At 48.6% G+C, this 14,870-nt stretch overlaps 2 protein-coding genes across 4 annotated transcripts; one reads left to right on the forward strand and one right to left on the reverse strand.

Moving 5' to 3' along the window:
* Positions 1-492: 492 nt before the first annotated feature.
* On the reverse strand, positions 493-3,420 carry LOC105182608 (protein FAM98B). Its single transcript, XM_011140157.3, has 5 exons — positions 3,147-3,420; positions 2,561-2,927; positions 2,193-2,483; positions 1,804-2,102; positions 493-1,693 (listed from the first exon to the last, which is right to left on the reverse strand). Exons 1-5 carry the CDS (start codon positions 3,182-3,184, stop codon positions 1,120-1,122), a joined length of 1,569 nt encoding a protein of 522 aa, XP_011138459.2. The 5' UTR covers positions 3,185-3,420; the 3' UTR covers positions 493-1,119.
* Positions 3,421-3,543: 123 nt separating this feature from the next.
* Positions 3,544-13,232, forward strand: LOC105182609 (leucine-rich repeats and immunoglobulin-like domains protein 3). Of its 3 annotated transcripts, XM_025297565.1 has the most exons (15): positions 3,544-3,601; positions 3,709-4,297; positions 6,436-6,507; positions 6,632-6,775; positions 6,873-7,010; positions 7,144-7,284; positions 7,411-7,698; positions 7,827-7,970; positions 8,065-8,303; positions 8,421-8,567; positions 8,638-8,952; positions 9,306-9,587; positions 9,668-9,943; positions 10,048-10,335; positions 10,426-13,232. In XM_025297565.1, the coding sequence occupies exons 2-15, from the start codon at positions 3,975-3,977 to the stop codon at positions 10,548-10,550; spliced, it is 2,922 nt and encodes a 973-aa protein (XP_025153350.1). In that variant the 5' UTR covers positions 3,544-3,601; positions 3,709-3,974; the 3' UTR covers positions 10,551-13,232. The 3 variants fall into 3 exon arrangements, with proteins under 3 accessions (XP_025153350.1, XP_011138460.1, XP_019696676.1); XM_011140158.2 differs by having other exon boundaries at positions 3,589-4,297; XM_019841117.2 differs by lacking the exons at positions 3,544-3,601; positions 3,709-4,297 and adding an exon at positions 5,979-6,169.
* The last annotated feature ends 1,638 nt before the right edge of the window (positions 13,233-14,870 follow it).

The raw sequence follows: 14,870 nt of genomic DNA on the forward strand, positions 1-14,870 counted from the left end.
CAGCTCTGCTGTATACACACTTCACTTTTATAATCGACATCGTCGCCGTCGCCCGGCACCTGTCGTTTAGCGCCGGCTACCTGGGGCGACCGTCGCCCTGCCGCCTAGATACGCTGTGATACGATCCTGTAACCTAACGTTATTGGAGTTAACGACACAGTTTTGTTATCGTTGCGCAGCTTCTCTACGGTATACAAAAGCTGCGCAACGATAACGAAAGTGTCGTTAACTCCAATAACGAGTTAAAAAATCGCACCACTGTCGCTTTCGTCCCGCGGCCTCACTAGCTTCGCTACCAGCCGCGGGCCCGCGTCGCCGTGCCGCCTAGACCCGTCTAAGGGTCGATGTTTAAAATAAAATAAAAGTTTTCAATCTCTGCGGGTGCACATATAAAAGATTATAAAATAAAAGACTCTTATTTTCAAATAGCACAATTGAACACAACAGGTAAAAGTGTATTTATTTCAAATAATACAACTCAACAATGTGGGATCAATGTTTAAGGATTTTGTATTATGCATATACAAGCACATTATATTAATCATTTAGCACTTAATCTTGGATACACACATATTTAGTGTATAATTCAGTATTCTTGATTTACAGTCTTCGCTCCTCACGTTATAAATAAATTTGAATCATCTAATGCGCTCCTAGCGGATGAGCAAATACATATTTACACATTGTATTTCTCTTAAATTTGATTCGTGTAAAACGAGAATAATGATATATATATATATATATATATGTACAGACGGATAGCTCGATCGAATGAGGAGATTAAGTTGCTACAAAAATGAGACTTTGAGATGCGAGATCAAATATAAATAATGTATTGCCTATCTTAATGCGACATTACAATTTTGGACTATCAATTCGGCTTCGGCTCAACATACGCATTTCAAGAGTATTATCTGAAATTGTACTTAAATATCTTCAAATTGAGATATTTTGACACCAGACTTGGTCTGCACGTGCGTATGTGTGTGTGTGTGTGTGTTACATGTACGGATACGTAAGCGTAAATATAATAGCGATTATCGGTGTCACCTGATATCGTGACAATTCTCCGCGCGTTATAAGCATCCATACTAGCATAAAAAATATAGTGATGTCTTTTCAGTATTGTCCTCGGCCTCTGCCTCTGTTATAGCCGCCGCGTTGATAGTTAGAACCAGAATTGTTAGCGTTCCAGCCGCTTTGAACTCTACCGCCTCTACCTCCTCCTCCTCCTCCTCCTTCTCTTCTATCGTTATAGTAGTTTCCGCCACCACGATTGTCATTCCCGTAAGAATCCCTCTGACCAGAATAATGCGGTTGTTGATAATCATAATTCTGGCCATAATTCTGATTGTAATTCTGGCTGTAATTTTGATTGTAATTTTGACCGCCGGAATCTCCGCGATAACCTCCAGCTCTGCCACCACCACCACCACCACCACCACCACCACCACCGCCGCCGCCGCCGCCGCCGCCGCCGCTACCCCGCTGATATCCTCCGTCGTTTCTGTGATCTGGATAACATTCTCTATGGCCGTGTCCAGAGTACTGAGACTGCTGATAGTCCATGTTCTGGCCGAAATTGCTGGTAGCATCTTTGTGATCACGATAGCCACCACCGCCTCCGCCTCCTCTACCACCTCCTCCTCCTCCTCTGCCACCACCACCACCAACAGCGCCTCCTCTCCCGCCACTAAATATATAACAAGATTTTGTTTATAAATTTAATACGCGTGGAAATGACGATATGATTGAGTTTTATTTTGTATATTTGAATTTATTTGATTATATTTTTTTTCTTACCGGAACGATTGTGGTCCCTGAACCCTGTCCTTTTGCCATGGAGGCATCTCTGGTGGAGGTGGTTCTTGCTCATAAGGTCTTCCACCTCTGTCCGGCACTGCTCCGATGATAACACTGTTGATTTTGCTCCGCGTATTCTTGCGAACGCTCGCGTTGCTAGTTTTCTCAATCACCGCCAAATCGTCTCTCGCCGCCAGTAAGTCGGCCATCATCACCTTCGACTCGTTCTTCATGGTTTTCCTTCTTTCTTCGTATCTGGAATTCACCTCAAACTCCTGTGGCTTTATTCTGTCTGACCACTGTAAGAAAAATTGCAAAGTTACATCTTGTATAAAACAGAAATAATTTGTCGTGCCAAGAAATTAGCTTTTTGCGATCTCGATTCTTACCAGAAACGATTGAACCGTGACATCGAGACGCTTGAGCAACATTTCACGACGAATTGTAAACTCCTTTTGCATTTCCTCCTGTAACTCACTCAGCTTCTCCCATTGTTTAGTAGAGAGCTCTACGTCAATGAGAGGTTTACCTAGAAACTCAGGTGGTAAAGACTTTAGTACTTCTGACAATTTAGTTTCTACTCTGGAGAACAATTGTTCAGGTGAAATATTGTTGGGTGGCTTTTGAAACTTTAGTGTCACCAACATATTTTTCAAATTCCTTGCTGTGTCACTCTCATCCTGCAAGGTAGAATAGAAAAACATTCTTGTCATTCTTTGCAGACGAACAAACATCAAAAGCAGCCTGGAATACTTACAATGGTGACTTCCAACTGTTTCTCTTCCTTGGGATATTTAACCTCTATTAATTTACTAGCCATAAGTTCAGCTGCTAAGAATTCTATCAAGATAGCCCTTTCAGACTCACTTGCCAGTCTTTGATTTACGTTTCCAGTCATTAGTTTCTCATTTACACACCCTATTTCCTTGAGGAGAAAACTTAACTCTAAGAGAAAGGAACTGGCATCGTCTGCACTTGTTGTCACATGAACAGTCTCATCTATATTGATAAATGTTCCCAGTTGCTCGGCAAACCAGGCTACAAGGCCGGTAAAATCCGTCGACTTTGCGCCAAGCTTCAAAGCCTGTGACAACTTGTCAGCCTCGAGCAGTGGTCCTGTGTACCTGTAACATCATGAAAAATGTCAGTCCTCATACCGCAAACTTCCAAAAGAAGCAGCACCAGAGAAAACTTTCAACAAGCATGTCCTCACAACGTATAACGGGTAAACCTGGCAAATTCCATCAAGTTCTGCATTCAAACCCTACTCTCAAACCCGGTTCACTCAGACGCGGTTCTAACGTGTTCACGCATCTACCGCGATATAACCTACGACCACTCACCCGACATCCTCGAGCATCTGCAGTATTCTCTCCTCCATGTCGACGTTGTCCCTCGGATTTCGGGAAACTCGGTAGTCGTCGAGACGTAGCTGACAGCCAGGCGAGATTCACCGATGCCGCGATGTTGCGAGAATCGGCTAGCAAATTGCGAGATATCACGTCACAATTCGCTCTGCTCCCCAATAAATCACACTACTCACCGCCGCCGCCGCGCATGGGAGAGACCGGCAACCCGGCGTTCTCCGTTGCTTTAGCCACACGGGCCAATCGCTCAGCGCGCGCGCGCGAGGATGTGGCCCGAGCAGCCGGCTTGAGGTGAGTTCCCAATGCCTCTCGCCAGCTTCCTGCCCGAGCCGCTCGCCACCCAGCCACCAGCACTCACCCAGGTGGCAGCAGTGGGCGCGCGCACAGTGGCGAGGTAGGCGAGGAGCAGTCGTCTCGTAGGCGTCATCATGGTGCGTAGGCAGTAGCGTTTTTAAGAAGAAGCAGCAGGGGCAGTTTGTTTTGAATCGATCACGACGTGGGCATCTTCTCTCGTTATTATGCTAATCGGCTCGCCTAGGAGCGGCGTCGTCGTCCTACGGAGCAGCGGCGGCTACAACGACGCGATGGAGCAACACGGCACTACTGGTGAACATCGCGCTACCGATTAATCGTAGACAGCGGGACTGCTGCTGCTGCTGCTGCTGGCTGGCTGGCTGGCTGGCTAGCTAGCTGGCTGGCTGCACTGTGCGTTGCAGTACAATTGTACGCACGCGAGTAAGCAAGCAAGCAAGCAAGCAAGCAAGCAAGCAAGCAAGCACGCAAGCACGCAAGCACGTACGTACGATGTCGCGAGGCTCGCCGAGGCTGCGCCTCGTATACGCCGCGACTCGTCGACTCGTCGAGTGCAAGAGGACGAAGAGGAGCAACGACGTTACGACGACCCTGTTGATCGTCGGCTGCCTCGTCGCGCTCAACGCACCGCCGATCAGCGCGAAGAGCATCGGGACGTTGTTGGACGACGACGACGTCGTCGTCGTCGGCGGCGGCGGCGGCGGCGAAGCGGATCGCTGCCCGGTCGAGTGCTCTTGCCTCGGCAACCTGGTCGCCTGCAGCGAGCTGCAGCTGGTCGAGGCACCCAGCGGACTACCACCGTGGACTGAGATCCTGTGAGTAAATAAATCATCGTTGTTTGTTGGTCCCCGTTTGTGTGTGTGTGCTCGGTTGCACTCGCTGCACTCTGTGTCGCTTCCGCCTCACTCTCTGTCTTTCTTTCTTTCTTTTTCTCTCGCTCGCGCGGATCACGAGACGAGAGCGCAGCCGTCTCTCGTTTCGAAATGCAACACAAAGTGCAGCTCGCTGCTCTCCGAGCAAACGCGTCCCCCCGCAGGATTCATGGTCGTCGTGTCGCTCCGCAGGCTCATTGACAGTCGAAGGGACCGACTGCTTGTTTATGTATGGCGCGGGCTTTTGTTCGCTTTTGTTCGCGCCCAAAGACCGGTTGTGCTCGCCGCCGTAGGTGCGGTGCGTGCAGCACCTCTCGCCGAGCTGCCGAATGCATCTCATTCATGAGCCGTGCGCGCTGTGCGGGCTGTGCACAGGGTGTCGCATTGTTCGGCTCTCCCCTCGCCGAGAGAGAGAGAGAGAGAGAGAGGAGAGAGTGACGCCGCGGCGGAGCGCGATTGTAAGGGTAGGGCGCGGAGTGTGCCCCCCGCTCATTGTGTAACCTGAACTACGGCGCTGATAAGATAAAGAGAGGAGGACTGTTTCAATGGGAATAATCTACGAAGACACGGGACGAAGCGTAGTACGTGCCGCGTACTTCAAGATCGCCCGTTTGTTTTTGTATCTAAAATAGCTGCGAGTGCGCTCGCGCTCGCACTCTCGCGCGAGATATCAGTATCGCGTTGACAAATGACAGAGACGTCATTCTCTCGATCGCGGCTAAATTCCTCCAGAGCTTCTTTTTTCCTCCAGTTTTCCAGTGGAAAAGGAGGGGTGCGGGGGATCTCGGGCGAGCTTTGAAAACCACCCGCGCTCTGTCGCCATTTCGGCGGAAACACTGCGAGTGCTCTCGAACGAACCTATGCGCGATTGCAGCAACATTGCATATATATATATATATTTATGGAATGTTGCAACTGTCTGTGCTGTATGGAAATTATGCGTATGAAAGAAAAGTTTAGAGCCGAAATAGTTTAAATAACATTGTCACTGTTGATAATACCACACTACTTGATTTTTTTCTGTCTTCGCGCACATGAACACCTCTGTTTTGCAGCCCGGAAAGAAGCGGGTTGGAAATTAGATTGGGTTGCAGCAAATATTCATTCGTGACCACACACGGACAAACACACACACACACACACACACACACGGCGGCGCGCGAACACAAATCCGGGGAAGCCGCTAATACCAACGCAGCGACCCACAAAATGTATTATCTGAACGCTTTTGGCAATTAGGCGCGTGGGGCTGGTTTTCGCAAGTTTGTCCAAGATTTCTACGACGACGGGATATTTCCGAACGGGGACGATGGCGCGCTTGAAACGCGCAGACCGACCGATCCGCCGTCGGTTTCGTCCGCGGTAAAAATTAGCCGGCGCCATTGTATGCAGCAATTTGTTATTTATTGGATGATAACTGTTATTACTCTATATATTGTTTGGGAGTCGCGTCGCAAGGGGAACGGCGAGAGGGACGGGTGGCAGGGGGGTAGGGGGGGAGAGGACGGACGGCGAGGCAATATTGCTCGTTACGGCTGTGCATGTGGGTCGCGCTGGTCTCTCTCTCTCTCCCTCTCTCTCTCTCTCTCTCTCTCTCTCTCTCTCTCTCTCTCTCTCTCTCTCTCTCCACCGGCGCCAAATGACCAGATTGATGAAGCCGACTCGACAAATACACACGGTCACAGGTCTCTACAGCCATATAGGGCGCTGTGTGTGCGCGATCATGCTGGCTGATGATCGCGAGTACCCGGTATTCAGAGTCAAGGATAGCGGGATCTATCCGCGGGGAAGTCGCCGCTGTCTATGCCGCTTAAGGTATTAAAGCGCGAGCGAGCGTCCGCCACAAGGAGGAGAGTACTTGTAACTCCAAATAAAAATTAGGACGTTACGCAAGATATATATATATATATATATATATCTTATATATATATATATATATATATATATATCTATCTATCTTTCTTCGCGACTTGCGTGCGAGAGACGATTCTTGTCACTCATGCAAATTGCCGCGTTCGTCGGAGATCGCGCCGACCCACGAGAACGCGCGATTATCATTTGGCCTCTCTCTCGCTTTCCAGGGAGCTGAAGGGCAACAATATCGCCAACTTGGAATTCGACTCGCTGCTCCACCTGACGAAACTCCGAAAATTGTAAGCATCCGACCGCCGGTCGCAAGCGGAAGAGACACGGTCGCCGTGATACGAAGTTGAAGCTAGAGCTACATGTTTCGCCGTGACGCGAGTAACTTTATCTCCGCCCCACTTGTGATTTCAGAGATATAAGCGCTAATAAACTCGAAGATAACTTCACCATTGCCTTGTCGGACGTCGCACAACTGCGCGAGCTCAAAGTGAACAGGAATCACTTGACACAAGTGCCAGATCTTGTATTTGTTAAGAATATCACTCACCTTATGCTGTAAGTATTCCTCTGCTCTTCCACACTCACGGCTCACCGGAGACGCGTCTCCGTGGATAATCTGCAACATCGCTGCTCGCTCTCCTTCTTCCCGCAGATCTCATAACTTAATTACCGATATAAACGGGACTGCGTTGCTCAGCTTGCAAGAACTTCAATACCTGGATCTCAGTGGAAATAAAATAAGTGTCCTTCAGAGAGGATCCTTCCTTGCTCCCAATCAACTCAAGCATCTGTACGTATTTCTCGCCTCGGCTCGCGGGCGGCTCTGAGAGACAGAGAGAGAGAGAGAGAGATAGAGAAAGGGAGAGAGCCCGTCGTCCGCCGATCGCATCGATCGCGTCATCTGATATTTTTTGCATTCGCAGCAATCTGAACGCGAACAGCATCAAGCTAATTGAAAACGGGACTTTCGACAATTTGACCATGCTGGAGGAGCTTCGTATGAACAAGAACAATCTGACACAGCTGAAAGACATGTTCACGAGTTTGGAGAACCTGCGAATACTGTGAGTGCCCTCCTGACACGTATCGCCAACAACGTATTTAATAACACGCCCCTCGAGCGATATAAATGATTACATTTCGACGCTTTGAATGTACGCCGCGAACGCGCACGATGACGTGTGTTTCAGGGAGATAAATAGAAACGATCTGCAACAAATTCACGGGTTAAGCCTCAAGAGTCTAAAGAGCCTGGAGGAATTGCGACTGAAGAGAAACAAGATCAGCATGTTGGACGACGGGGCCTTTTGGCCGCTGAAGAATCTGATTCTGCTGCAGCTCGACTTCAATATGCTGACCACCATCAGGAAGGGCGGCCTGTTCGGGCTGCAGCAGCTGCAGAAGCTCACCCTGTCGCACAACCGAATCTCGACGATCGAGTCGCAAGCGTGGGACATTTGCAGAGAAATAACGGAGCTGTGAGTGTCGATGTGCCCCTATTTGTTGTTACTGCAATAACTCACTCGTAAATTAACTCAAGTTGAACAAGTTGTTCGCAAATTAATGCATTAATAGACAAATGTTGGACCCTCGATCTTTATTTCAGGGACTTGTCGCATAACGAACTGACCTCCATTGAACGCGAGTCTTTCGAATACCTCACGAAGCTGGAGAGGCTCAAACTGGATCATAATCAGATCACATATATCTCAGACGGAGCGTTCAATTACACGACAAACCTGCGCATTCTGTACGCATCCCTTCCTCCCCTCTTGGCTGTTTTTTCGGTTTCATGCTAAAGGTCGCTTGTGATCAGCGTATCATGATTGCCGTTTCGTTCACAGGGAACTCAATTCGAACAAAGTGTCTTACATGGTGGAGGACATCCATGGCGCGTTCTCCTCCCTCAGCCAGTTGTGGAAACTGAGCTTGGCCCACAACAAGATCAAATCCATCAATCAAAACGCTTTCACCGGCTTGGTTCGCCTCGCGGAACTCGACTTGAGCGGCAACAACGTCACGACTATGCAGGAAAACGCGTTCCTCCCAATGCCTAGTCTGAGCAAACTCAAGATGAACACCCGTGAGTTCGCACTCCGCGTCCGTGAGGATGCCAAATGTATCGCGTCGTCGTCGTCGTCGTCGTCGTCTGTGCTCGTGTACTTGTGCAATCACCTGTTCTCTGTTTTCTCGTTGACAGAGGCGCTGGTCTGCGACTGCGGGCTTCAGTGGTTGAGCATGTGGTTGCGAGAGCATCGTTACAGCGAGGCCGAGGTTCATTGCGGTTATCCGCATTGGCTGCAGGGAATGTCGTTGACCCAACTGCACCATGCGAACTTCACTTGCGGTCAGTCATCAAACTGCCCTAGCCGGTAAAGTTCGTGAAACGTAACACTAAACGAAACTATGAAACACAGACGAGTACCCGAAGCCGCGGATCATCGAGGAGCCCGTGAGCCAAATGAGCATCAAAGGCGACAACGTGACGCTGGTTTGCCGCGCGACCAGCACCGCCGTCGCGCCGCTGCATTTCACGTGGAAGCACGACAACGTTGAGCTGGACAGCGCGATTCTGCAAACCAATGCCGGCTCTTCCGCGAGCGGAGTGACCGAGGCGTCGTCTGCGTTGCAGCTGATCAACGTGACCCACGCTAACCAGGGAAAGTATCAGTGCATGGTGACGAACAATTACGGCACCACGTACTCCGCCAAAGCCACGCTGAGCGTGTTGAGTAAGTTGTAACGATGATAACGAAGGTGTTCGTTGTCATCACACCGGTCTGTTGTTTTTTTTAGCTGAACTAGACTGCGGCTTGCCGCAACCTTCGCCTTTTTGTGAAAGTGAAGGAACGCGGAGTGAAATATAGCAGATAAAGATTGCGGAAATATAGAATAAAACGAAGAATAATGGATAAACAAAAACATTACAGCATTAGTTCAGCCGAAGAAAAGGACAGACTCGATTATATTATCGATAAGAAGTACACCCCCTGTTACACGCACACACATACTTTGTATACTTGCTATGGATGGTACTAGCGTGTGAAATAGCGATAGTAAGAGTAATTTCTTCTTCGGCTTCCAGTTTATCCGTCCTTCTCCAAGATCCCGCATGACATACGAGTGACTGCTGGCAAAACTGCGCGGCTCGAGTGCTCAGCCGAGGGGCAGCCGTCGCCGCAGATTGCCTGGCAGAAAGACGGCGGCAACGATTTCCCAGCGGCGAGGGAGAGACGGATGCACATGATGCCGACGGACGACGTGCTGTTCATAGTGGATGTGAAAATGGCCGACAGCGGCGTTTACTCGTGCACTGCGCAAAACCTGGCCGGTCTCATCGTGGCGAATGCCACTCTTACGATATTAGGTGAGGAAGCATTCCTCCTGCACATCCTTTGCCTCTCGGGACTTCCTAGAATTGTAAAAAAACGGTTTTGCGCTTTGCAGAGAAACCGTCGTTCGTGAAGCCGATGGAGAACAAGGAGATAATGGTCGGCGACTCGATCGTGCTCGAGTGCATGGCGAGCGGCTCGCCGCGGCCGAAATTGACCTGGCGGAAGAACGGCAGCCCGTTGCAGGCGACCGAGCGGCACTTCTTCACCGCCAGGGATCAGTTGTTGATCATCGTCAACACGATAGCGAGCGACGCGGGCAGTTACGAGTGCGAGATGAGCAACTCGCTGGGCAGCGTCGTCGACGTGTCGCATCTGACGGTCAATCCAGGTAATTAGGGCTCGTTGACAACCGGCTGTGAAACAAGCGCGAAGGATGCACGTCGTCCATCTCGCTCATCCGGCTTGCCGTGTCTGTTTCTCCTTGCCGTTCAGCTCCGGCTGCCGTGGTGAACGAGGACGACATATTGGGCTTGATAATAATAACCGTGGTGTGCTGCGCCGTCGGCACGTCCATCATCTGGGTGGTCATCATTTACCAGACCAGACGGCGGCTCAATTCCACGCAAAGCAATGCGGCGCAACCGACCACCACCGTCATCCTGACTGTGCCGGACGCGCAGACGCAACTGTACCTGGACACGAGCTCGCAGCACAGCAAGGACAGCGGCACCGGGGACAGTACCAATCCCAGCAACGATCAGTTGCAGCTGTGCTTACCCGGTAAGTATCGCTGTGAACGTCATCGTGACGTCATCGCCGTCGTTATATAATAATATTCAGGCAACAATGTTGCATTGTCACGTTCATCAGAGGAGGTCGCGACGAGCTCTGCCAACAACGAGGAGGAGATGGAAACCATAAACGTCGACGATCCCCTTCTGCGCTACACGAATCATGAGCGACATGAGAGCGAGAACGCAGACTCCGCGGTCTAACAAACGGAAGCGCCGGGCTGACGCGCACGGATTCGTGTGAACGAGACGAGCCGACGCGTTCGCACCACGTTTGCCGCCGTTCACGCGGCGGCGGAAGTGCGGAGGAAGATTCTTCGCTAGCAGACGGAAAGAGAGAGAGAGAGAGAGAGAGAGAGAGAGTATTTGGACGAACGACTAGTGTCCTTAACACGAGACAAATATTCTGCAAGTCGTGTAAATCAACCAGATGTAGGTAATAGTATTAAGGAGCAAGGACCTTGATCCGCGCGCGGAACGCGCCCGCGAACTCGCTCGATATCGATCGAGTATCTCGCGAGCTCAGCGCGGATCAGCGGGGTATAAAGGAAAGAAAGAAAAAAAAGAAAAAGAGACAGAAATAGCAGCGACAATTCCGAGGAAATTGGAACGAGCGTCGCTGCGCAGCGCAAGTACAACGGAAACGATAAGAGCGATAAACGAAGAACACACATTGACAGAACACGTCACCGTATTTATTATCGGGACGCGACTCGCGTCAAGCCGACGCGCGATAGCGGCGGACGAGTCGTCGTTGTCGGTTGAGATGCGACTTGTAAATAGTTTAGACTTTAAGGTTCTACCGTAACTATTAGTATTATTGTTAGAGCGCGCGTTCGCCGCGGACGCAGCCGTCGCGATCGCGCATGCGCGGCCGCGAGGACGTTATTACTACGACGAAGCGCAAAAGCCACCTCTACATATATATATACACAACATATATACATACATATATATATATATTAGACCAGCCTTTTGTGATAGATATTTATTCTAGAGTTATTACACCGTAAAATATTAGGCGGCTATTTATAACAACCTGTGTACACGCGGAGAGATGGGAAGAGGAGACTAACGCGTCACTTTTATCCCGGGAAACGATTGTGACCAACGAGCGGATGTATATCTGTGCACCAAAGCGTTCATTTCAGATACTTCGTCTTCCCCCGTTTCTTTCCTTTTCATTTTCACTTCGTACCTTTTGTTCGCCCCGCTCCCGCTGGACGCCGAATGCCGCGTCGATCGAGCGAACGTTCGCCGGTTCGTTCGGCTTCGTCCGTTCGTTTACCGATCGAAACGTTGCTCACTCTGTGCGATAGACGCGCCTTGTGCTGTTGTGTTTTAGCTCTGTCTCGTAGGCACTCTCGTTAGAGGATTGTATTTACTATCGTTTAAGCCGAGACGCGATCTCGCGGCTAATCTTCCACGGTGTTGTTTTCGGAGTTTCATTTTCCGCGGCGCTCGAAAGAAAGAACAAACGAGTCCCCCGCGGTGCTCCGCTGAAAGATGTAAGAATTCTTTTCCGCTTTAGCGATATTCTGTATTCTGCCGAAATTTTTGTAGCAACACACTTAGCGACTTAGACTGAAGCCTCCTCCGTTTTATACGACGACGCGTGGACTTGTATACTTTTTCGCGACCGCATCCCTTTCCTCCGACACGACGGAGATTGCTTCTGGAGAGTTGACGCGCGGTTTTACTACGCGTTTGGTAAATCGAGCGTGTCCGAATGCGCCGTTACGAAATTAACATCTAGACTAATTAACCCTCTCGTATAATGTGTAATATGTGGTGTTGTTCGTGTTAGTTTCTACACTCGTACGCGATTTGCCCGATTAGTTTGATATACACGCGTTTCTCGAGTTCACAAACGACACATACATCTTAAGGCTGCCTCACTTAAGAAGAGGGAAGGAGACAGGAGAGGAGAAGAGTAGAGAACGCGCTGTTCGATACGAAAACGTCCGAACAATAACGTATAAACGGTGATTGTCGAAAGTATAAAAATCTAAATGAAAGTCTTTAAACGTGAAAGTCCAGCCGCGACAGACGGATATTATTATCGGGAGTAGACCTTTTTCGCGATATGCAATCTATATTTTTCTATGACTTATATATCGCAAGGGAAATTCGAATCGCATAAAATTCGCACAAGACGAAGAGCCAGTATACTATCCACTACTACTCTATTACCCAATTACCTACCTACCTACCTACTTAATTAATCGTAGATCGCGATTCCTTCCACGAGTTACGACTCGTCTGATAACGAGTGTCTGCGACGCGCAAGGGACGAAGATCGCTCGTCTTGTGTGTGTGTGAAAAGAGAGATAGAGTGTATGTACCCATGTATGTATGTGTGTATGTGTGAGAGAGAGAGAGAGAGAGAGAGAGAGGAAGAAAAATTCAACAAGTATTGTATAAAATAAATAGTAATATTCCACTTATATTTGTGTAACGTGCGTATGTATTCGTAAAGTGTAATATGTCTAAAGAAACTGCGCGCAAGGGAAGAGGTCCGAGGATACGTTTTGTTTAGGTAGTAACGTAGAGAGAGAGAGAGAGAGAGAGAGTTTTTCCCCGCTAGTAACGAGTATTAAATTGTATAGTCAACCAAATAGATGCTCTATATATTGCGACATGGTTTTCTGGCTTGCGCCCGTGTGATACACCAAATAAGGCATCTGTTTCTCATTCAGTATTTTTCCTTGTTGTTATATATAGTATTGTGTACAAATACAAATAATCATCTACACACAAAAAAGCGTGTATGTGTACGTGTGTATGTGTGCGCGCGCGCGCGCGCATGTGTGTGTGTGTCACGTGTCATTTTCACTCGCGCGACGGTAATTCATTAGTCGAGCGCACAGTAGCATCACTTACCTCGTGATCAAGCGCGATCTTTTCATGGGTTTGCGATGATAAGGACGTAACTACAGAGAGAGAGAGAGAGAGAGAGAGAGAGAGAGAGAGAGAGAGAGAAGCACGCAGTGAGGCTATTCGCAAGAGATACGAACTTCTAATGTAATTCACGCGCGCTAAAAGACGCTCTGTGACGTTGATGAAGGCACTGAACGCATGTATAATCATACATAAATATATTATTATGTATTTATACACATGAGAAAAAACGTATTTATATATGTACAACATTTTTGTTCCTCCTCTTTCTACGAGGGGGAGATGAGCGCGAGAAAATCGTACAGGCGGCGAGTGTGATCTTTGTACAGAATGCTCAATAAATTATTCTCTAACTATCGCGTCGCGCGCGCGTTGTTGACCGGTCGTTTGTGTGTCGAACACAAGGCTGGCTCCACGAGGAGGAGGTTTCGTCGCGTTCATCGGACCAGGGCGACGCGAGGATCAAGAGGAAAGGCTCGATACAACGTAGAGAACAGCGAGTAAACGTACCTACTTACTTCCAAGTATCACAATTATCGAAGTGTATGTACGTATCGTGTATATATATATGTATATATATATATATATATAATTCATATACTATCTACAATCGATGTATAAGAGTTTCGCGATCGTTCTTCGTCGATCGCACGTGTTTATCGCGCGGCTGCAATTTTTATCCCCGTAGCGCACGCATTATCGATGATGACCACCGAGGTCTCTCGCGGAAGTCAGTCAGATCGACTTACTTCACTCTTTGGAAATTTCTCAAGATTAAGAAACTTACGAAGAGCGGACTTAAGAGAGATCAGTTTGCCATCTAAGATGGCTCGACTATAATCTCGTCTTCCGGTCTCGATGAAACCTGACGAGTTTCGGCCGGGCGATCGCATCAAACATAATAATAAATTTTCTTTCTCTCTCACCAGACTTTATGAAATCGTGAAAAACTTTAGTCATCTAAGCCACGGATCACGATTCGAATTTCTCATATATCACGCTCGATGTTGAATATAACGTCTTGTCAGCGGACCTTCCTAAAGGGGCTATTCTACTCGCTATAAAATTCAATAATCGCTATTAAACGCGCGAGTAACTCGCGCGTTGCGTCGTTTCCCGTGATATCAATGACACGTGCCTTCGGCAGAATCACTTCCGCGCGTACTCTGCTAATACTGCTTTTGTCAACCAACAAAAGATCGACGCTCTTCCTTCACGCACATGTTTACGCGCGTATAAAATATAGGAACGCTCCCGCTTAAGATTGCGCGTCTCCTTCCATCACACGAGGGACATTTCTTCGAACTTTGAGACTCGATGCTCCTTACACAAACGCCGGCATCATGCGATCGGCATAAAATCAACGCGTGTAAAATCAAGACCGTGTGTCTGTCTCTTCATATATGGCCTCTCTTGCCTCGGTTTCTGAATGCGAACGATTGCGAGGAGAATGGTTCATCGACTCGCTGACGCCGATAGAACGAGGACATTTCGAAAGGCAGCTCCTGACTTCGTAACAAGATAAATTCGTCGCGAATCAGCAATTTTCAGCGCACCGTATTCCATCGCACCGAGTCACTCCACGATAATTTTCGCAATAGCAACGATAATAATAATAATAAT

This window comes from Harpegnathos saltator, unplaced genomic scaffold (genome assembly GCF_003227715.2).
Source record: "Harpegnathos saltator strain DR-91 unplaced genomic scaffold, Hsal_v8.6 scaffold18, whole genome shotgun sequence".
Taxonomy (NCBI): Eukaryota; Metazoa; Arthropoda; class Insecta; order Hymenoptera; family Formicidae; genus Harpegnathos; species Harpegnathos saltator.